Raw genomic sequence first — 22,532 nt, 5'->3', positions numbered from 1 at the left:
AATCTTGCTAAAAGACAAATAAATAAATAAACTGTAGTGAAAGTCTCTTTGTCACCATTTTTTAAATCATGTCTTGCATTATCATGTAATTATCTGGTTTTATAATGCCAAACAGGCTTTGCTGGTAATTGTTGAATAGATATTTTAATTCTCGCATCTGGTCAGCATCAGGTTTTTTGAATTCATGAAATCTGTGTGTCATATACCATATTGATATCGTCAGAAAGGGAGGGAGCTTGAATTTCAGCATCTAATTATACATAACTGATGATAGATTTATCTACACAATTTGTTATTTGATAAATTAAAAGGTTATCATTCATGTCTGACTAAAGTGGTTTGCTGTAATGATATAGCTTGGTGAAACACATGCTAAAGTAAAAGACTGCGATGGCTACTGCTGCTCAGGTACTGATAGTGGCTGCAGTGGAGACACGCGCGTGGTCGTGTGGTCGTGAGGCTGGATCAATAGGCTTAACAGAGATAAGATAAACAAACATTGATCCTCTGTCTCTCTCTACCTGTATAGATTTATGTTCATGCTTTTATTTTTTTTGCAGACTAGATTGCTGTAATGGTATGTTTGCAGGTCCAAACAAGAAATTCATCAAACAGCAGGAGCAGGTCCACAATTCTGCAGCAAAACTGCTGAAAAACACAAAGAATATGGACTACATTACCCTGGTCCTAAAATCCCTTTACTGGCTTCATGTGAGTCAAATAATAGACTTCAAAATCCTTCTACTTTACAAAGCCCTTGATGGCACACAGCAATATAAATGTATACAATTAGGACAACAATCACATCCATCACAATAAATAATGATTTTGTGAAATATAGCAATATTGCAGCATATTAGTAATAAAAAGAGCGTTTTACTATTATGAATTTTATTACTATTATTTTTGCTTTAATTACTAATGCGCAGCGCTGTAAGTATGCTGTGACATGGGCTGTTCTTGAGATAAAAAAATCATGGGAAAAAAGTATTTCAAATTTGTTTTTAGCTTTTTATAATGTGTATATATTTTGTTTATTGGTAATACATTAAACACATTTTATGATATGTACATTTCCACCACAGGCACCATATAAAAAGTGCTTGGTCAGAGTTTTTGCAGCTGGATATCTTGGCTCTTCTTCCCTCATGTTCCCAGTTTTTAAAGCTTTTTGAGTTTAAAATGGACTTGCTTTTACAAACTTACTCCTTCCTCCCCCCCAGTTCAATATCCACCTAAGCAAATATAATTACTTTGATCTCAAAGGGGCCAAATCAGTCATAACATTATTATGAAATCATAGTTAATTCTAAATTTGAGGCGTAGAATTTGGTTTTAAAAAATATATATATAGAGGAATGGTCATAATGTGGATTCTAAAATGTTGTCTTGAAACAATTTTGTACCAAAAAACTACAACAAACGCCCAATAAAATGTGGACACTTCATTTTTTGAGCTTTGATATTTACAGATTCAAAGTAAATAAATCAATGGTAAAGTGGTTACTAGAATTTACTTAACAAATATTTCATTTTACACTATTCAATGTCATTCATTATTATTCTTAGTAGTTTGCTTTTGTTGACAGAGCCACTTTTATGACTTTGGTAACTGATTTAAAACCACGAAACATAATTATTTGTAGTTTATCACCAAGAACAGCGAACAATTATTTAGTTTTTTGTCAAAGCACACCTGATGATTTCTCACCTTGAATTTAATGCAGGTTTCTGACACTGTTTATCAGGCAGGAATCCATCTGTTCAGCCATCCATCCATCCATCATCCATCCATCCATCCATCCATCCAGCCGTCAACCTCCTCTACAGCGATGCTTAGTTGTGAATACATTCCCTGTTTACTCCAGGTGAGTGAGCCCTATTTATCAGGAAACATTTCAGGAGACATCTTTCTTCATGTCTTCTTTCTAAAAAATGGTACATTACTGTACTGCATTGTCACTAGACCTGCCATATAGTGGGATTCAGTCGTGGGACCCTGGGACTCTTAACAATTCCTGCATTGGACAGCAAACGTTTGTTAAAGTTGGATTTACTGATGCAATATGAACATTTGATGGCATTATATTTAACACACTGCAATGGCCTGGCACCCTGTCCAGGGTGTACCCCAACCTTGCGCCCAGTGGTGCCACCAGGTTTGAATTCTATATTATGCAAATTGCTTTAAGTCTACTGTGGCGCAGCGGGTAAGAAGGCGCACTTGGGGGCGTATGTTTGGGGGCTCAATTCTAACCTCAGTCATTATTTTTATGACACAGCTCGCATGATTCACAAACAAGCCACAAGAATTCTCCGTTCTGAGTCGTAATGCTGTCACCGCTTCAGCACCGTGAACAGCTGCCAGAGCATGGCAAAACAAACAATATCAACAAGAAACGATTGTAATCAATTCCAATTCAAGTATATTTTTACTCAACGAAAAAATGAAGATCAGTTTTACAGCAGTGGATGGTAACTGTACAGGAACACAGATTAATACAGCCCAGCAAAACGTAAAAAAAAAAATTCCATACCTTCAAAAAAATTGTACACACGGTGTGTACAGGATTCCGGCTGGTGGCGCCAATGCTGATTATAACTGCACCCTGGGTGCTACACCGTTGCTGCCCACTGCTCCTCAGGGAGCTTATACAGTATATAGGGTAGGAGGAGCCAGGTATGTCAGGAAAAGGAGTTTCCGCTAGGTGACATCACCTGGCGAAAAAAATCCAATTCGCCCGTTTGGAGCTGACCTTTTTACAAAATGAGGAATAACAAGGGAGGGAAGAAACATACAGTTTTCAACTTTGACCCTCTGAATGAGACTAAAGGGATGTACTGTATATCACTATAGCAAAACCAATATAAATAGAATTTTTCACAACACTGCCCCTTTAAGGAATAATGATGACACACCCTGTACAGGACACCTGTCCCACACAGAAAAACACACAATCTCCGTCACACATACATCCATTCAGTTCAGTCTAGATTTCAATGATCTGGAGATTCTACAAATGCATGACAAGCTAACTATAGCTATAAACGATGCATTGAAGATTAGGTCACAAAGACAAACCCAATGACAATTTTGTAAAATATCTGTGTATGTACAGTAGTTGCATGCACAATGTTTAAGCAGCCAGTGGCAGTCAAAACAAGGTGGCTCACCATATGGCAGATATCATTTGCTCATCTGCTGCAAGTTGAATTAAAACTGATGACATAACCACCAGGTGTAAATGGTTACTACGAGATAAAAGCATTATAAAAGCTGTATTTGTCAGCAATTGGATGATGTAATGTTTTACATTGCTCTTCATGGTGGCAACAGGTCTCCAATGACATTCAATCAGCTTGCAAATATACTAAAGATAATGTCATCCTATTGGTGGGATAAAGCAGCGCAACAACTAATTTTGTTTAGCACTTGTTTCAAAACGGGCGATCACTTTAGAACGTCACCATGGTACCTGTGGTTTCTGTTGTTTGTGGCTCTGAAAGAGGCGTTTATGGTGACATCATCCATACAGAAGGGCTTCTCAATGTATTCTCAAAGAGCTTTATACTGCCATTGGCTTTACCACCAGTGCACTATTTAACACTGGTACCAGCATCATTAGACTTTGCTTCACCACCAGTTTTACTACACCCCTTTACGTCCTGTGGTTTTCACCTACAATCTGAAGATTTGAGGAAAGTTGACCAGAGGCTTTAAATGAAAGGGATTATACTAATGATCCTACCAAGCAGACTGGGATTGAATTTTACAGGCTCCAAAAAGTACGGGCGTATAAGATAGATGGAGAGTGTGTGAGCCCTGTGGAGGAACGGTGAATTATCCAGGATAGAGGCAACAACACAGTAGAATTTAGATGTATGAAAGGCATCTTGCAAGCATGAACAAGGGCAAATAGGTATACATAGTGGAGAGATGCTGTAACATCCCAGTTGTTAAGCACAGTAATCCACCTGTGAAACCACAAACTGCTGGAAGATGCAGACGTTACCCTAGGACAGAGACAGACAAAACTGTTATTGTCTTCCAGAAGGTGAAAACAACACAAGAGTCTTTGTAATTTGATGATTTTAGAATAATCTTTTCACACATCTTGTTGCACCACATGTAAAGTTGTGTGATCTAATTTGAATTTTGCACATCACCAGTGTAAGAGCATTCAGTGAAGCTTTAGTCACAGACGGTGTTAACATGTTTGTGTCCTGCTGTAACAAATGCTTCATTAATGAAGCAACACAGCATTGCTGCTATGGTGTTGCCACATGGTGAATCATAAAGTTCATCTTTGTTCTTCGATGATCTGATCACGCTAAAATGTTACATGACGTATTTTAATGCCACATGGTAATTAGAAAGTAGCAGCTTCTCGCAGAGCTATTTCAGTAGATATCCATTACAGCTTTTAAGATGTTTGAAGGCTTCCTGCATCTCGTAGGAACTAATTTAAAAAAAGACGTCATTGAGAAAACAAAAGCAATTTGATCAAAAGGTCACAACAGAGTGTCCTCTCACTAGTTATTACTGCAACAACACCTCACTAATAGACGTCAATTCACTTTTTGTTTTAAAACAGCATGAAGCACATTCATGGAGAACATGCAAACTCTATAAAGAAATATCCACCTTGGAAATTGAACCCAGGGCTTTCTTTCTTTCTTGAATGCCGAAGTGCAAATCATTAAACCACCATGCTGCCCCAGAGTGACAGTATTTATGTTTTTGCATTTATCAACAACATGAAAAATGATGATATAGCAACTTTAAATTTGTGCTTATAAAACATTTTCTTTTCTGGGTTTCAGTCAGAGAGGCAAGTGCCGTCCTGTCTTTAATCACCCCTGCCTGCAGCAAACAAAGGCCTCACAGCCTGCACTGTCTGGTTTTCAGACTTTTGACAGTTTCCACAAACCAACCCTGCTACAAAGTATGACCTCAGGACGCCACTTTGATTTGCTCTTGCCTCACACAGCTGAAGATGAACACAGGGCAATTGTTCTTTTCAATTACATGTAGGGACAACGGGTAACCTTAAATGACATTTAATAAAACGCTCTTCCATAGGTGAAATTCATCTTTGTTAAAACACAGTGTAGGGAACCAACACTTACAAGTCAAAAGGAACATACTTTTTACTGTTTTATGCGTAACTGGGATTCTCGTTCTCTTCTTTTCCCCTGTACCTAAACAAAACAGACATAGGAACCCGTCTCTTATCACCAACTGTTTACATGACTCTCTTTTCTCCCACTTGAAAGGGGAGGAAACAAAGGAGAGTCTGCTTCGCAATAACCGAACCTTAAAGATGATATCATGAATTTCTGAGAAATCTGTGTTTATGTATGATTCTTTTAAAATGCGAAAAAATACCTAACTATTCTTTTACTATGGTCTACTGCTGGTGGTCATTAGGACAAAGTCCTGCCTTTGTCCTATAGAACCCTATACAAAAGGAAACGAGCGCCGTGATCGCCCAGCCAATAGGCTTCGACTTCCTGGTTTTGAGACTGTCAATCAAAGTGAATGCGGAACTGTGCACGGAAACAAGGCCGAGCATCCAAACAGAAAACAGGTAAATATGATTTTGGCTCTTACCTGACACATAGACTTACATCAATGCGACCCGATGCAACCAGCTTGTTATGTTCCGCGATGTGCGTGCAGACAAATAGAGGCGTGGCTTCTGGTAGATTGGCAAAGGCTGTGGGAGGAAGTGAGGCTGTTTAGGGCGGGACATCAAGACGTTTCTCAGAAACTCCGGCCCTCGACCCTCTTTTCAAATCCACAAAGAGGGAAACATCCTGCCCCCCCCCCCCCCCCCCCCCCCCCCCCCCGCAAACAGATACCTTCTTCTTTGTTTTAACCTTGCTTCTTTGACCCCCATAAATAAGTGTCACTTCTGACATTAACCAGTACTTTTCCCGAAATGTCTCTCTCTCGTTCTTCCCTTCAAAAAGAAAATCACCAAAATAACTATATTCTGATGGTCTGTTGAAAAGTTGAAACCTGATACATGGCATTATTACTTAAAGCCTTTTCCAGAAAATGTTCCCTTACCAGGAAGTTATTTTAACTGTTTTGTCCAGAAAACAATTCAAATGTTAACTAAGGGATCTATTGTTTCACCATTTAGTGAAAAGAAGTATAACAAACTCACAATGATCCTTTTTATTTGAATATTCACCCTTCATTTTGATTCAATATTTAGCCTAGACTAGATTTTTGTAGTGTAGTACTGTATTTCCACTTTATTATGGTATATTCATCACGTTAAATTAGCTTAGAACTGCATTTTATCATGATGTAATTACCACAATGTTTTGTTTATTATTGTATTATGAAAATAAAAAGTTAAATTGCGATCTTTGATTCCTCTGAATTATTAAAGCTGTGTTTATTAGGTGTAGAGTTGGTGGTTCAAACTCCTTCCCCTGGTTCAATATTATTGGGTTGAGTCTAAAAGACTTAGACATATTTCCGTCCATTAGAAAGTGGCACCCCGGCATATTACAGTAACATAATATTTGATATCTTCATTTATATAACCCATTGTTTATTCCTCTAAAACAGGAACTTTGGGACAATAAGCAGTTTGGATAAATAAAATGTTACTTAAAACAGTTTCACATAACCGTAACATGATGTTGTTAAACATTTGATTGCTCGCCCATCTATAACTTAGGGATACTTTAACTCATTAGTAATCTGTGTTCATAATAACTATTCAGTGAACTGTAAAAAAAAAAAGTATTGTTTACAAGCATCACACGTCAGGTTCTTTCTCTGAGCGCCTTTATTACTCATTAGATGATGAATGCTCGATCTATTTCAGAGTTACGACCCATTTGTGCTCATCCATGACACTAAAGCAGCTCACTAAAAAGGCTGTTCAAGAAACAACAACGTGAATAAACTGAGTGAGTAGGAAAAGAGACAAACCATTCTTATGGTTTGATGTTTGTGGGACATTTACCCTCTGACTATCTGGGTCAACAGTGGTCAATCAAAAGCTTTCCATGGAGGGAAAACCTGAGAAGTTTCCACTGTTAGATTTGACAGCAAAGAACACTTTAGTCCTCAGTATTTTTTTTTTTTTTGAACTTAGGGATCAGAATCTCTATAGTTTTTTCATTCACTAAATTAAAAATATAAAATTGCTATTGGTGTGTGTCTCTCTCCCACACAGAGATTACTTCAGATTGGCTGATTTCACATCATGAAAACAACTTGCCTCCAAACTCAAAATTACCCACTGGTAATTAGCTCTAATTATTATATATTTGTTTTTGAGAAATATTTAATCCTTTCCACTAACTATATATATATAAAACTATCAATCAAGTTTTATTTCTAAAGCACTTTACACACCAAAGTGCTGTACACAATTAAAAAATTTTTTTTTAAAAAGGCATAATCTATCATTAAAAACAGACCATTGTCACATTTATAACAAATGCCATAGGTCTGTGTCAAATGCCCCTTCTAAACAGGTGAGTCTTTAGTTTTGATTTGAACAGGGGCAGGTCTGTGATGGCACACAACTCAAGCGGCAACGAGCTCCAGGGTTTTGGACGTAACACAGCAAAAGCACGACCACCCCACTGTTTGTAACATGACCTGGGCAGAACGTAGGCCTCTGCTGGGCTGGTGAGGGGTCAGTCTCACATAAATACGCTGGTGCGAGGAACTGAAAATGAAAAGCAAAAGTTTGTACTGGATTCTGCAAAGGACCGGGAGCCAATGTGGGGAGTAAAGGACAGGTGTGATATGGTCATGTTTGCGAGAGTTGGTGAGGAGCCGGGCAGCAGAATTTTTAGTCCAATGATAAACTGTATTTAATTAAAACTATGATGAAAGATGATAAGCTCTACAAAAACATTTATGAAGGGCTGGAAATTGCATTAAAATACAATAAAATAAATCAAATCAAAGTAACGGTTACATTTATTTGAAGGAGCCAAAATGAAATGTATCTCGTCAAATGGCAGCTGAAGTCGGCAACAAAACTTGACCAACAACTGGGATAAATGAAGCTTTAAGCCTGGAATACATAAATATGTTAAGGACTCTTTAAAAAAAAATGCATCCATTGGTATCATCTTGCATTGATGGCACAGACTGTTGTACATTGTGAGGTTAGAGGAACAGCTTATTAATTAGCTGTAATCGTTTGCTATGACTGGACGGATGGATGAGGACTAAATGTTTACAGGGGAGTGTTGGACAACGGTCCACCATTAGAGGAAGTGCAAGACGATAACAGTGTTCAATAGTCTGTCACCAAAGAGCGAAGGAGAGCTGACTTTGGGATTGGTTTTAGAGCCTGAAATGACCCCTTATCACCATCAACACACAGAAGAAGTAACAAGGGAGGAGCATTTTGCATGAGTCTGTATGTGATGCAAACTGGCAACATACAGCGTGTATAGATGTCGAGTCGGGTGAAGGGTTTGTCATTATCACACCAGATAAGGCTCATGGGTCGGTGTGTGAAGGTCAACAGTTGATGGTGTAATTTAAAACTGCGGTCTGTAATATTTACTGTCAAGAGAAAAGCGCCGTGACCAACGCATACTGCAGATTTAACTTTTACATCAGATGCTGACTCAGCTTAAACACGTGATACATATTGTTGGCAAACTCTGCAGTCCAATCAGTTAGTCACGAATGGCAACACGGCGCATTAATACCACAAAGGCTTCAGAAAGGTTGCGTCATAAGCTTAGGTCATTTCAGATGAGAACAAACACTGAGATCGGCTCTCATTAGGTCAGACAGAGGAAAAGTGAGGACTCACAAAGCTCAACATCTGGATGTCTTAAGCTGACTGATGTCTAGTTCTGTGTGATTTAAAAACATAATATCAAAGGTATCATGTGTTGGCATTTCCTTTTTAATACAATAATGAAAAACATGCAGTTTCTGTTTGATTGTTCAGTTTTTTTAATCTTTAAAGGAAATCCAAAGCACATGTCACAGCTTGGCAAAATAAACTATTTCTTAAAAAAGAGGATGTGATAAAAATAAGGAAGAGCATCATGATAATATATCACTTTACATTTGAGGTGAGGCTGAACTGGAGCGAGACACTCTTAAAAGAGAAAAAAAAAAAAAAACAAGTCAGAGAAGCAATCATGTAGTTCGCCAAATAAAACAAGGAAACGATCACTGTTTATCTGCAGTTTGCTGAAAGTTTGTGCCAGAGTCCGTCATTTCATCCTCAATCCTCTGAAAAACTGCGAGGAAGGTCTTGCCTTTATTTCTTTGCACTTTCTTTCCTTCTTCTGTGCTCGTAGCCAAGCGGCCCACAATCACATCTTCACTCTGCCATAAAATACATAATAAAAGGAATATGGAACACTTTAACTTCAACCTGGACTTTTTACACAATTTAATGACATCATATGAACAGATTTTATAGGTTTCTACCCTTCCTGCATTAACAGGCTATTTAGCACTGTGTTTAGTACTTCACAATAGAGTTGGGGTCAATTACATTTTTTTTTAATTACAATTACGTCTTTGATGATTCATGTTCAAGTAATTAACTTAATTACTATTACGATGACCGGCATTTTTCCAATTACAATTAAAATTACAAATAATATTTTTCCCCTGAAAGACAATTACAATTACGTTCTTAATTACTAAAGTTAAATTACAATTAATCACAATTACTGAGCCTGAAATAAATTTTTAAAAAAACCATAAAATGTATCCTTTCTCTTGTGTTAGCATCACTTATGATAATGGACAGTAAAATAAAGCTGTAAAATACAGTAAAAAATATGATCTGTGTTGCAATTTGTTTTTTTATCTCATGGTTATCTGTTAAGCTTCTTTATCTATGAAAATATTGGTATTAATATTTTTGGTATGAAAATATACCCCTTGAATTAATTTTTTTTTTTAATAATGAAATGACCCTCAAGAGAAGTGACGGATAGTGGAAAAAGTTTATATAAAACATATTTTAATAATTGTTAAGTACATATGTGTAAGCAATAGAAGTGTGATATGGTTCCACGGATTACGTTTCAATTAAAAATGACTGTTTTTATAGAATTTCCATGCCAAATACAATTCAAAAGTAAATTATCTGAACTCAGTTACAATTGAATTACAACAACAGTAGCAACAGATTTTTCCAATTCCAATTCCTGTTAGAATTACATAATTGACCCCAACCCTGCTTCACACTGTCTTATACTCAGTGTCCAACTGGCTGTAATTACAGCTTTACTAATGCAGATGTTTTTTTTTAACTTACAATTAATTTGGGTCTTAAGATTTAAACATTTTTAAAAAATGACCAATCAACACTTGTTTGTGCCATTCTGGCAAAGTCACTTCATAATTCTTTTGAATCCTTTGAGTGATTAAGCAAATGCACGGATTTCAAATTTTAACCTCTTTATTATTATTTTTTTTTAAAGGGGACATATTATACCCATTTTTCACATTTTAAAACAGTTCCATGTGGTCTAAATGACATACAGTATCTGTGCTGGGGTTTGGTCAAAACAAGCAACAGGGGAGGTTTAGGACCCTGTATAATCCAGCTCTTCCAAAGCGCTCTGTCTTGGGGGGTGAGTTCCTGGAGTTGCAAAGACCTCCCCCTCCCCCCGCCCCTCCTGCAGGGTTGCACACACTAAAGGTGTGTTCACACCGAATGTGACTGAAGTGACTAGATTACATTCAAAATCAATGTAAATGATGCGACTTCAAGAGGTTCTGCGCGACCGAGTCACTCAAAGTAAAACATTTTGAACTTTTCAAGCGACTTCAAGTGACAACTCCCTCGTCCATCACTGTCTGTAAAAAACCAAGGCAGCAGCCCCTCCCTCCCAATACAGTGAGACGGCTGCAGCGAGAGGCTTCCTCAATTTACCGGGGTGAAATTAAAGCGGTTAACTTCTTGAATAAGCCTACATTCTGGGTGAACTCATCCTTTAGTAACTCCGTAAGTTGATCATTCAAACCGTAAAAGCGGCGCTGTCAATTATTAAGTTAAGTGCTGTAGAAGTGATCAGCCCTCTCTCTCTCCTGTCATCCAGCTTCGCACGCACGCGCACACACACTACCCTGGTCATCACGTCACTGGAGCAATAAAATGGAGTAACCAAAAAGCACCACTATGTTCAAGCGACTCATCACGGGCGATTGAAGTGACTGCAGTCGCGTTCGGTGTGAACGCACCATCACTCCTTCGCTAGCAAAAAAACAATGGCTAACCTTCCCAAAAGTTTTCATCAGGTTGGGGGTGGAGTCCATGGGTAGAGATACCAGCGGAGGGGAGGGTATTTTCTTTCTCGATTCTACTTGTGATGGCACAAAGTTAAAACATTTGAAACGCAGCATTTTTTATCTGTGTTGTAAGACTTACACAGACCACACACAAAGAACAGGATGGTTTTATTTCACATTTTGTGTGCCGGTTGACACTCAAGTTACTTCATATGTGCAAAAGTGAATTTTTCATATTATGTCCCCTTTAATGCATATGCAAACTGATGAGCAAACACTGCTGTCCTGATCTGTAAACACAGAGAACAGCTTTGTGTCAACGTACCAGTTCCTCCTCAGGGACACGGGCGAACAGCGGATGTTCAGTGAAGTGTTTCACCATCCACAGGTGAACTTCTTCCACGTCTGTGATGGTGTACACCAAACCCTGTCACCAGCAGACAAGCACACGGTTTATTAATACACTTCATAGTAAGAAGGTGACTGAAAAGTCACTGGAGCGATTAGATACATTATATTTTACATTAGATATTTAAAATAAAATAAAATGTTATTTAAAAAGCTTGTCAGGTGTTTCAGGCTCAGACTTGGAGATTTCCTCACCTCACAGAGGAATTTATCTGGAAAGATAAAAATAGCCTGCAGACAACACAGAGGTGAATCACCCCCTAATGTAGTTTGCTTTGCTGACTGGACAGATAAAGTTACTTGAACAAGGATTTCGTAGAAAATTCAGTGATGGCACACATTTCCACACCCGTGTGTGTCAATACATGGGAGGCTTTTTTTTGGTTTTTCACAGAAGGCTGGATGAGAGGCGGTGACTTACCACCTCTGACCACCACAGTGAGGGTCTTAAGGACAGCATGGGTTAGAAATAAAACAATAATCGCAAATGTCACACTTCAGTTCTCATCAATGTTAAAAAAAATTCCCAATGAATGAACATATTCCTGGTACAAAATGTGCACGGAAGACACAGAGTGATGCATAGGATGCCGAACATAATCCAGCACATCAGACAGCCTAGTTTGCCTTAACTTAATGAATTAAAGTTTGAGGAGACGAGAATAAAATAATACATTTTGTTCAGCTGTGTCTGATTGTAGAAATATACTTTACAATGAACAATAGCAACATTACTGACAGCATCAAACATCCTCATACAGGACAGGCAGGTACAGTCTGTGTGCAGATGTCCCGCACGTTGTTTCATTTTCTTTCAGTGAATTTATGGATTTGTGCTCGCTGGAATAAACAGACATGACATGATGAAGATGACTGTTGTTCAGTCTGGCACACTTTATCAGACGCTGTGCCATTGTAGTCCAACATACCAATGACAATATTGTAGGTCACACACAGAACAGACTCAGCAGCAACAAATGATCCTTATTTAATGCTGTGTTCACACCGGACGCAGCACAAAATGTCTGAGCGGACAGATTACATAACAAGTCAATGGGAGACGCTAAAAGAGGCCAATTCTTCTCCTGTTGGGTGGCGCGGTTTGATCAGCGCGGCATGAGCACGGCATGCACGCTCTCGATTTTCCGTGACATTCGTCTGAGTTGAAAATATTGAACTCTAGCGACTGTTTCATGAGAAACGCAGGTGTGAAAGCCAATCAAAGTCTTTGTTGACAATGACGTCAGGCTGTCAACACGGACAACGGTCTTTTCACCTATTTCAGCATGGAGGAGAAAATAACTGTGGTGTGTGAGACCACCCGAAGCTCGACGACACAGCCAGTTTTTTTTTTTTTTACTGGGATTGGACCAGGAAGGATTTGGCGCAGCTCTAGAAGAAAACAGTGAAACTCACCGAGTTGGATGCGTCGCTGGTTAACCTGGTGAATTCAGGAACGTCAGCATCGAGCGTTTTGACGGCTCTTCAGCTTCCACAGAAAGTGAAGAGCATCGATTTTACTGGGGTCCTCCATAGTTGATGGTGAAAAGAAAGGGAGTCTGGTTGGCGGCGCTTTTATATTCGCTTCAGACACGCATATGAAGCGAATACGGGGAAAACATTTTTCAATCCTGCGGAAGCTGTCACACGGTGCCCGCATCTCAAAATATTGTGCCGCGTGATCGCAGCGTTAGAGTTTAAGAGTGATCCTCCTTTTTATTTAGAGATCATGGAAAAATTCTCCCCTAATTCAAGAAGTACAGTTAGAAGTAGAATGTACAAATAGAAGTACAAGTAGAAGTAAAAGAAAAAGTAGTAGTAGTAGTAGTAGCTGAAGAAGAAGAACCGTTTCAGAATCACAATCAGAAATGATTAGGTTTCTTCTTTCGCACCTTTTGGAAATCAAGCGCAATGGAACCCCTTAATTTAGAATGACTCGAAATGACAAGATTCAGCATTTAACAAAGTCTTTATGAGTCCATCTTCAATTTCAAACTGCATTTTAAAGCACAGAACAAAACACATTGCAAAATAGAGTTTTAACGTCTACTAATTCTTAGGTATCAACCTTCTCAAAGCAAAAGCTCTTAAAGGTGTGTGGCGTACCCCGACTCTCAGCGTGTAGGCGTACTCTGCCAACAAAGTGGGACTGATGATCCTCCATTTGTGCTTGGTCTTTTTAAAGTGAGGGTCAGGAAAAAGGAAGAACATCTTACTGAGCTGAAACAGACACAAAAGAATGTTATTTAATCAGTAAGCTTCTCTATTAAAATATTTGCTCTGTTTGTGCACTCACATTTGATGCAGGGCTGCACAATGAATCACATTTTAATCATGATCACAAGGTTGCCACGATTAAATTAACCTGATCGTCTGCAATATTTAGATTTAAAATATGGGCTCTGCACTGTAATAGTTTATTTATTCAGTTAGCCTTTGGTACAATATCTTTTTTATTATAATTCCATTTTAAAGCAAAATTTTGCACTGTAAACATACAAATACATTGAAAACAGATTTTTTACTGATAAATAATTGTGATTATAATCGTGATCGCAATATTGATCAAAAATAATCACGATTGTCATTTGGGCCATAATGTTGCAGCCCTAAGTCAAATTTAATCAAATAATTAACACTAAATGACACCACAAATTTAACAGATTTGAGATGGATAGGAGGAAACGACAGCTTGTTTGAATTACGCTAATCATAACATGGTGTCGCTCCAACAGCTTTACGTCATACAGTAACTAATACTGAGGCCTGCAACAGCTCAGATATCTGATCCAGCTGGTAATTCAGTATATTTTAAATCGCTAAATTAGAAAAACAGTGCATTGTGGGTAGTCCAATGATGTTTTGAAGATAACAACCATAAGAAAAGTGTTGACTTGTCCTTCATGTGGCAACAAAGTGTGGCTTGTGCAATATTTAGAAGCTGAGTGCTGATAAAGTTCAGGCTGATTGTATAAAATGACAATGAGATCCATAGGATATTAAAGCTGCGACAGCCACATGTTTTTGTAGAAAAAAGGCTCTCAGACGGCTGTAAACATGGCCCCTGAAACACTCTGTGGTTAGGTGTTAAACAATATGGACCACGAAAGGGGATTTTCCATGGATTTCATTTTTTTCCCCAAAAAAGTTGTGCATGTTTGAGTCTGCGACAGGCTTACATGTGAAGTCCCTACTGAGATTAGTGCAGCTGATATATTATGAAATCATTCCAGTGGTGTTTTATTAGCTAGAATAAATAACGTCAGGTAAAGACAGAGCAAAATGGGGATAATCATAGGGTCCAGTCACTGCCTGAAGGGCTCCATCAGTGATGTGGGGAAAAACCTCAACAATTACTTTAAGAGTTATAAAAAAATCCAATGAAGAAGAAAGAAAAACAGAAACAAGCCTGTGTGTGTGTTTTTTCTTCTTCAATTTTTTGTAAAAAAAAGCAGTTTCAATGGTGTCATGCATGTGAGGCGGATTGGGGTGAGATTTGTGACACGAGTCTTTGGGTGGTCTCCGCCTAATCCTTTTGCTTTGTACTGATCAACATAGATGACTAATGCAGCTGTGAAACGCAGCGACACAACGCAGTCTCTGTCTGATAATTCATGAGTGAAAAATGAAGTCTGTGAATGATTTATGGTCCATTGAAGCTAAATTATTACAAAGTGTTTTACCTAAACACTGCAGGGCTCATGACGACCCCTTTCTGTCTCTGCATGGAGAAATGATGAGGAAAACGAGTCAAACTGATGTGTGTTATTTATGAAACACCCCCAGAACTGATATCTCACTGCTGATCTGAGGGGTTTCTCTGGGTTTTCAAGCATTCGGGGCATTTGAGGTGAAGTTTTATCCATGGGACCTAAATTAACCCTGGTACACAAAGCCCCTCATGTAATCTAAAGCAATTTTCTATAAGTCATAGATTATCGAAGCTAATTGGGCTGAATAAATGGCCTCTTGCGTGCCTCCATACTCAGCTGATGTGATGCTGTACGAGTCAGTCAATGACCCCATTGTTGTGGAAGCCCTGGATTTATTGAATGACCTGTATGAATTAATTCAGAATCCTTATGTTTAACATGTGGAAAGCAATTAGTTTAACCGTGAAACGTTTAGCCGTAGTGTTCTTATTACCTTGGCAGTGCCAGGACAGGCTGCCAGCTTTAAGACAGGCTTTTATTATAAACACCATAATCCAGGGATTCAGTCACATGTGCATATGTTTACATCATCTCTATACGGGGCTGGCCGCTATACACCATCTGTTAGAATAATGATGTCGTCTCACGTTGAGGCGAGCGGGTTATTTAGGGTTTTCCTTTTTCCTTTCGAAAAAGTTTTTTTTTGTACAATCTGTCAATGAGCAAATCGACTGAAACAATATTACTAATTCTGGTTTAGCAGTTAGTATAAAGTGAGCTATTGACATCTGTCATAATAATCTGCTTAAAGCAGTGCAGGCTGAGCCAGACTTGTGTGAGCTGCTTAGAGTCAATGACAAAAATGTACTTTTCTTCAATTTTAAAGTAAAAAAAAAAAACCTTTGTCCTGGGATTAAGGTTGCTTTGTTAATTCTGAGAAAATCTTCAGCTTTTAAGCAGTAAAAAAAATAAAAATAAAAAATACAACGAGAACAGGAGTCCTTATCATCAAATAGTGAACAGGTCAGATAACACAGTTGAGGGAGTGTAATGTTGAAATTTCATGTCTTGGTTTGGTTTAATTCCAGACTGCACTTTAGAATGTCTCATTTATTATCTTCTGTTACGTCTGAAATTTAAAGCATCTCTTTCAAAAGAACGTTATGTATCACACAGTGGTGTGAAAAAGTGTTCGCCCCCTTCCTGAATTCTTACTTTTTTGCATGTTTTCCACACTTAAATGTTTTCAGATCATCAAACTAATTTAAACATTAGTCAAAGATAACACAAGTATTCACAAAATGCAGTTTTTATTAATGAAGAAGAAAAAAATCCAAAGCTACATGGCTCTGTGTGAAAAAGTGTTTGCCCCCGAAACCTCCTGTTAAAACATACCTGTCGTTCATCACACCCGAGTTCAATTTCTGTAGCCACACCCAGGCCTGACAAAGTAAAGTCCACCAAAAGATCCCCAAAAGCTATAGATATGATGCCGAGTACCAACAACATTCAGGAACAAATGGGAAAAAAAGGAATTGAAATCTATCAGTCTGGAAAAGGTTATAAAGCCATTTCTAAAGCTTTGGGACTCCAGCAAACCACAGTGAGAGTCATTATCCACAAACACTTTTTCACACAGAGCCACGTAGCTTTGGATTTTTTTTCTTCCTCATTAATAAAACCCTTCGTTTAAAAACTGCATTTTGTGTTTACTTGTGTTATATTTGACTAATGTTTAACTTTGTTTGATCATCTGAAACATCTAAGTGTGGAAATATGCAAAAAAGTAAAAGATCAGGAAGGGGGCAAACACCTTTTCCACACCACTGTATTGCTATACTCCACAAATAACAAACCCTTTCTTAGAAAAACCCCCATCTTATTATAGTATGAGGAAACTTACTCCATAGGTAAGCTCTTTTGTAATTATTGGCACAAATAGCAAGAAAAGGTTTGGCTTGTTCCCATTAAAAATTGTATTAAATATTAGAGTACTACAAACTAAAACTAGATATACTACAATTCCTATAGAAAATGCAAGGATGGATAAGCTAAACCACTCAGGGTCAGTATAACCCCTCGGAGTCAATATAAAATCTAGGAGTCAGTATAACTCTTAGTATAACCCCTTGGAGTCAGTATAATCCTCAGTATAACAGTTAAACTTAATGTGGTTGACGAGTTATCTGCTACAAAGTAATAAAAAATAATAAAGTGCGGGGATATCAAAATTCAACAGTGAGGATGCTACAAATATTCACTAATAAATATATTACACAACATTTAACAAACCAGCACGTCCTTTAGGATTCACAGAGACTGAATTCAATTTAACTGTAGTGATTTTTTTCCCCAAATGTCACTTTTGCATTTAATTCTGAAAAGGCTATGAAAAGTACTGGTATATCTATTTTAAATCCAAATTATCTAAGAAGATATTTTAATCAAATTTTTCAAACCTAAGATCGTAGGGCTAGATTGTCATATTCATGCTTCTGTTTCTCTGACAACAGGGTTGATAATAAAGTAATAGGAAAGAAGTTTTTGTCTTCCTTCACTTTGGCATTGAAGTTACACAGGGAGCCCACTAGGGGGCGGCCAGAGTCAGCAGTTTGTGACAACTAGAGAGGAATACTAGGCTGCATCCAAATATTCTCTCCTATCTCCTTTCCTATCCACTCTTCCTTCACCCCGGAAGTGTTTAAATGGTGGCCATGATAAAGAGCGTCCAAGTTCTATTTAAGCTCAGGGAAAGAGGCTCATTGTTTCCCTTTTTTACCTCCTTTAGCCTAGGAAACACCGATGCATCCTTTACCAAAGGAAACAAGATAACGCTGACACACAATTCCTTGCGGGGACAAAATTTAAAGGGACACGCACAGCTGAACGCTTACGAATTTGAATGGAGTAGGAATAAGGAAAGTGGTTCAAAAAGACATTTAAACATACTTGTTATGGATTCTTGTATTAACATTTACTCAATATAAGTTCTCACAGTCGCTTTAAATAATAATAATAATAATAATTATAATAATAAAGTGAGTGCTTTTTTGTGGACTTCAAACATTATGCACGGTGTTGCTTTAGAGGCCGACTCAGGACACAGAAACACTCACCTGCCCTTTGAAGAAGAAGTTGGGGAGATACTTCATGGCGTTGCTACGGAGACAGGCAATGTTCTGGTATTTTCCTGGTTCTGACGCACGCAGTGACACAATCCGGTCCTTAACATAGTCCGACACCTTCACCCTGATCTCCAAGCCCAGCATGAGTTTATCTGGGAAAAGGGGGGATAGCTCCACTGAAGTGGATAAAAGGTAGAGAGAAAGATATGATTGGTACAGAGTACAGAGCTGTAGAACCAGGGGTGTGGCCCATCCAGGAAGTACCCAAAAGTCCTCCATAGCCACATCCAATGTCAGCAAACTCAACTCGAGGGCTGTCTGCATCTGACCGCTCTTTGGAGATGAACTCTGGGTACAGCTGGGACCAATCCATCTCTTCAGGCGCCACCGGGCTGAGGAGGAAAACATCAGGAATCAGTAACAACACAAGCACCTGCACTGTGCACGAGTGGCTCATGAGAGAAGAGGCTTAAAATGAAGGCCATTTTCTTTTCTGGATCACCCTAAAAATATTTAAACAATGACGTGAAAAGTCTAAAGGTACAAACACGCAGAATGTTAGGCTGAATTCTTCTCATGGAGGAATTGATTCTGAGCTGGATTTTAGGCAGGGATTATGTTTCACCAACGCTTGTTTATTGATAAAGTTGCACTAAACCAGTGGTTCTCAAACGTTTTGGGCCCAAGCACCCACTTTCTCTTATTTCTGATTCAAAGTACCCCCTTTTTGTCCAACTTCAAAATGTTGCTCAGAATCCTCTGAAAACAACAACTATAGGTCATAATGATGGAATGAATGAATGAAAACACACATTTTTAAAAAATCTCATTTTGTAAATAAGTGGAACGAAACAGCATTTAATGAATATCTTATTATTTAATGAATATATTTCTGAGTTTTATAATTTCCGGTCGTCTCCGTCCTGGTAGTAGACCAAGACTGTCTCTCGTAATTTCAGTTCATGTTCTAATCAAGATAAATTAATCATCACTATTATGATTTTCATTTTTAACTAAAATAAACATTACAAACCCCCATTTTTACCCCCTGTAGTGCCATCGTGTACCCCATTTGAGAAACCCTGCACTAAGGGCACACATTATTATGCTTGTATCAGCGTCTCAAACTAACCAGCCTGGGGGCCAGTTTACTCTTGCCGTCGACTGTCTGTTAAATATGAATTACATAACAATTCGTAATACGTTTATTAAAATTACAGCATATCAACACATTTAAATTAGTCTTAAACATGTTTATGGCAATGGCTCTATTCATAATAATGCATTGGATTTATATAGCACCTTATTTTGGTCACTCAAAGTGCTTTACATGGCATTATTCGTTCAATCCACACTTAGTGGTGGTAAGCTACTATTGTAGCCACAGCTGCCGTGGGGCAGAGTGACGGAGGCGCGGCTGCCATAGTGTGCCATCGGCCCCTCCGACCACCACCAACACTCACTCACACACTACATTCATACTAGACAATGTGGGTGAAGCGCCTTGCCCAAGGACACAATGACATATACCACGAGAGCAACTGCCCCTCACTGTGGCAGCTGGAATTATCAGTGGTCTCCCATCCAAGCAGGCCCGGTGTCAGGGTCTGAGATCGATTATGAGCATGCACACTACCGGAAAATGAAGTTTTGCTAGTTCCGCTGTGATGTTTTAAGGTTTTTTTTTTTTTCAGTACAGCAAACTCCGTGCATGGCTAATCCAGCACGGGTACATATCAGTACGTAGCATTCATGTACTAAGATTGTAAGAAAATCTCAGTATGGAGGTAAACTCAGGCCTTGCTTCTGAAATCTGACAAGATCGGGCAATGACAGGCTGGTATAGCCACACTAATTATATTCATTAAACATGATTTTAGGATCCAATTATTGAGTTTTTAATATGAATTATTTTTACTTAACTTTGGAAACAAGTAAAACTGTCCATGTAATGTTTAGAAACAGTCTGCATTTTTGGTTAGAACTTTTTTGGGGTATATTAAATTAATTAGTGGCAAAATTCCATTTGCCAAGACAAAGTTTGGTTTCTCCCTGTTCTCTTGACCCTTCAGGGATTGGCGTGCAGACATGGAGCACGTTTTTAGATCCAGGTTCAGAAATTGAAGTGACAGAAAACATTACTGATAACCTTAAGGCAGGGGTCACTAACACGGTAACCTGCAGACCCAAGGTAGCCCGCATGGACCATGTGACGCGCCCTCAGGCCTGTTCTAACAGCAGCACTAGTCACTAAATAACTCCATTTAAAGAAAACATGATTACTTACCAGTAGGGATGTCACGATTAATCGTAAGGCAGTTAAAAATAAATTCATAGCTATCACGGTTCACATCGACTCTGAAAATTGAATCGCAGTACTTTTTTAAACCGCAGAGGGCGCTATATATTTATCCTTCTCTTGTCCAAATGCCGAAGTGGAGGGCGGAATCTGCTACTACTTTCTTTCTGGCCGCCTTCTACTCTTAAACATGTTCATAAATGATTCCTTACCCCTTTAGCACCGAAAGAATATTTGTAATATTACGTGAATATCTGTAAAAGTCACGTTTTTCAATTAGCTCTGTCTGCTAGCATAGCATCGCTTCTTCACTGCACAGAATAGCTGCATCCCAACCAAACACTGGATTACCAGCGCCCTCTGCTGGTCTAAACAAATATCTGATGTAAATACAGTAAAATGACTGTTTTTTTGTTTTTTTTAAGTCCAATTGTTAAGGCACAAAATACATTTTCAGTTGCACTTTTAAAAAGAAAAAGAACTATTACGCAGTTTAGCATTGTTTACTATAGAACCAGAATTTAAATTAATAGGCTTCTTCTTCATTTGTATTATTCCTTTATTTATTTCATTCAAGATTAAATTGCAATGTTTTGAATAGTTTATGATGGGATTCTTTTGACAATGAAAAATAAAAGGAAAATAGTACAGTATTTTCTAGTTCTTTTCCCCAAAAAAGATAAAGGAATATTTTTCAATCATTTGTCTACAGTCCCATTTTGTAAAATAAATCATGAGAGAATCGTATCGTGAACCCAGTATCGGGAATTGAATCGTATCGGGAGTTGAGTGAATCGTTACATCCCTAGTAACAAGGCTTCAAACTCACAAAGATAAATTCTGATGACATATGTCGTCAGAGCCTTAGTAGAGTTAAACACTGCTGCACTTCATACATTTTTTTTTTTTTTTTTTTAAATTAACTATCCTTAAATGTTTATTTTCACTGAAACATTGAGACAAATGTGTTCAAGTATCGCAGATAGAATTTCATTAAAGATTCTGCACATTTGGTGTTTAGATTTTTAGAAGAACATGCTTCAGTTAGTGAAAAAGTAGTTAGTGTCTAGTAAAATAGGAACATGATGATTCCCGATGAAATAGTTCATAAGTGGTCATTTGAAAATGAAACAATGGCAAACATTAAAGAGAAATAACGTGTTGCAATAAAACACTGAAGTATTTCCTAACTTTTTAAGTAGATGCAAAGTCTTTCTTGATTACAGTATCTCTCCCCAATTAAAGTGAAACTGGGAAATTGTAGTAGTATCTATGTGTGTATCAAACTGTTGATTATCCAGTAACTTTGAATAGCTCACGGTTACAGAAAGGTTGATGACTGACTCCTGCCTTAAAACACAAAACCTTAGGAAAGCAATGAATAATGTAACTGGGTTCACCCAATCCATTGATTTAGGCTAAACCAGTAAAGTAGTAATAATAACCCATTAGCCTGGGGGCAGGGCTTTAGGAGGTAATTGGGACAAATTCAGCTGTGCACTTATTAGAAACCCCTGGTTTACTGTTACTGATGAATAAGCAGCACACATGGCCTCAACTCACTAGTCAAAGGAGTGATGAGCCATGGGGTTAGAATGAGCTCTCTGTCTGTAGTAGCGCTTCTGAGGCATCGCTGGTGAGCTGTCAGCGGGCTCAGAGGAACACGCAGACCGCTTCATGGTGCCTCGTTTATCGGACAAACAACTCCGCTTAGACTCTCCGCTGTTATTCTATCACATGTGTACGCTGAAGAGAGAGAGTGTGTGTGTGTGTCGCACAAC

General features: G+C 38.3%; 1 protein-coding gene across 1 annotated transcript; it reads right to left on the bottom strand.

Annotated features, from left to right (window-relative positions):
* Window positions 1-9,038: 9,038 nt before the first annotated feature.
* Window positions 9,039-22,532, bottom strand: mettl1 (methyltransferase 1, tRNA methylguanosine). The gene is made up of 6 exons (XM_028447228.1): window positions 22,315-22,532; window positions 18,717-18,844; window positions 18,444-18,628; window positions 13,781-13,894; window positions 11,592-11,693; window positions 9,039-9,343 (listed from the first exon to the last, which is right to left on the bottom strand). Exons 1-6 carry the CDS (start codon window positions 22,428-22,430, stop codon window positions 9,185-9,187), a joined length of 804 nt encoding a protein of 267 aa, XP_028303029.1. The 5' UTR covers window positions 22,431-22,532; the 3' UTR covers window positions 9,039-9,184.

The sequence above is a fragment of the Gouania willdenowi genome, chromosome 5, assembly GCF_900634775.1.
Source record: "Gouania willdenowi chromosome 5, fGouWil2.1, whole genome shotgun sequence".
Lineage (NCBI taxonomy): Eukaryota > Metazoa > Chordata > Actinopteri > Blenniiformes > Gobiesocidae > Gouania > Gouania willdenowi.
The sequence above is the reverse complement of the archived record's forward strand: the minus strand, read 5'-3'. Positions and strand labels throughout refer to the sequence as shown.

Bases quoted from the DNA above. Each gene is read 5' to 3' on its own strand.
- mettl1 (XM_028447228.1), bottom strand. From the start codon at position 22,430: ATGAAGCGGTCTGCGTGTTCCTCTGAGCCCGCTGACAGCTCACCAGCG. The intron at 18,845-22,314 runs GTGAGTTGAGGC...TTTCCTCCTCAG, and splicing joins GCTCATCACTCCTTTGACTA to CCCGGTGGCGCCTGAAGAGA. The intron at 18,629-18,716 runs GTACTTCCTGGA...TATCCACTTCAG, and splicing joins TGGCTATGGAGGACTTTTGG to TGGAGCTATCCCCCCTTTTC.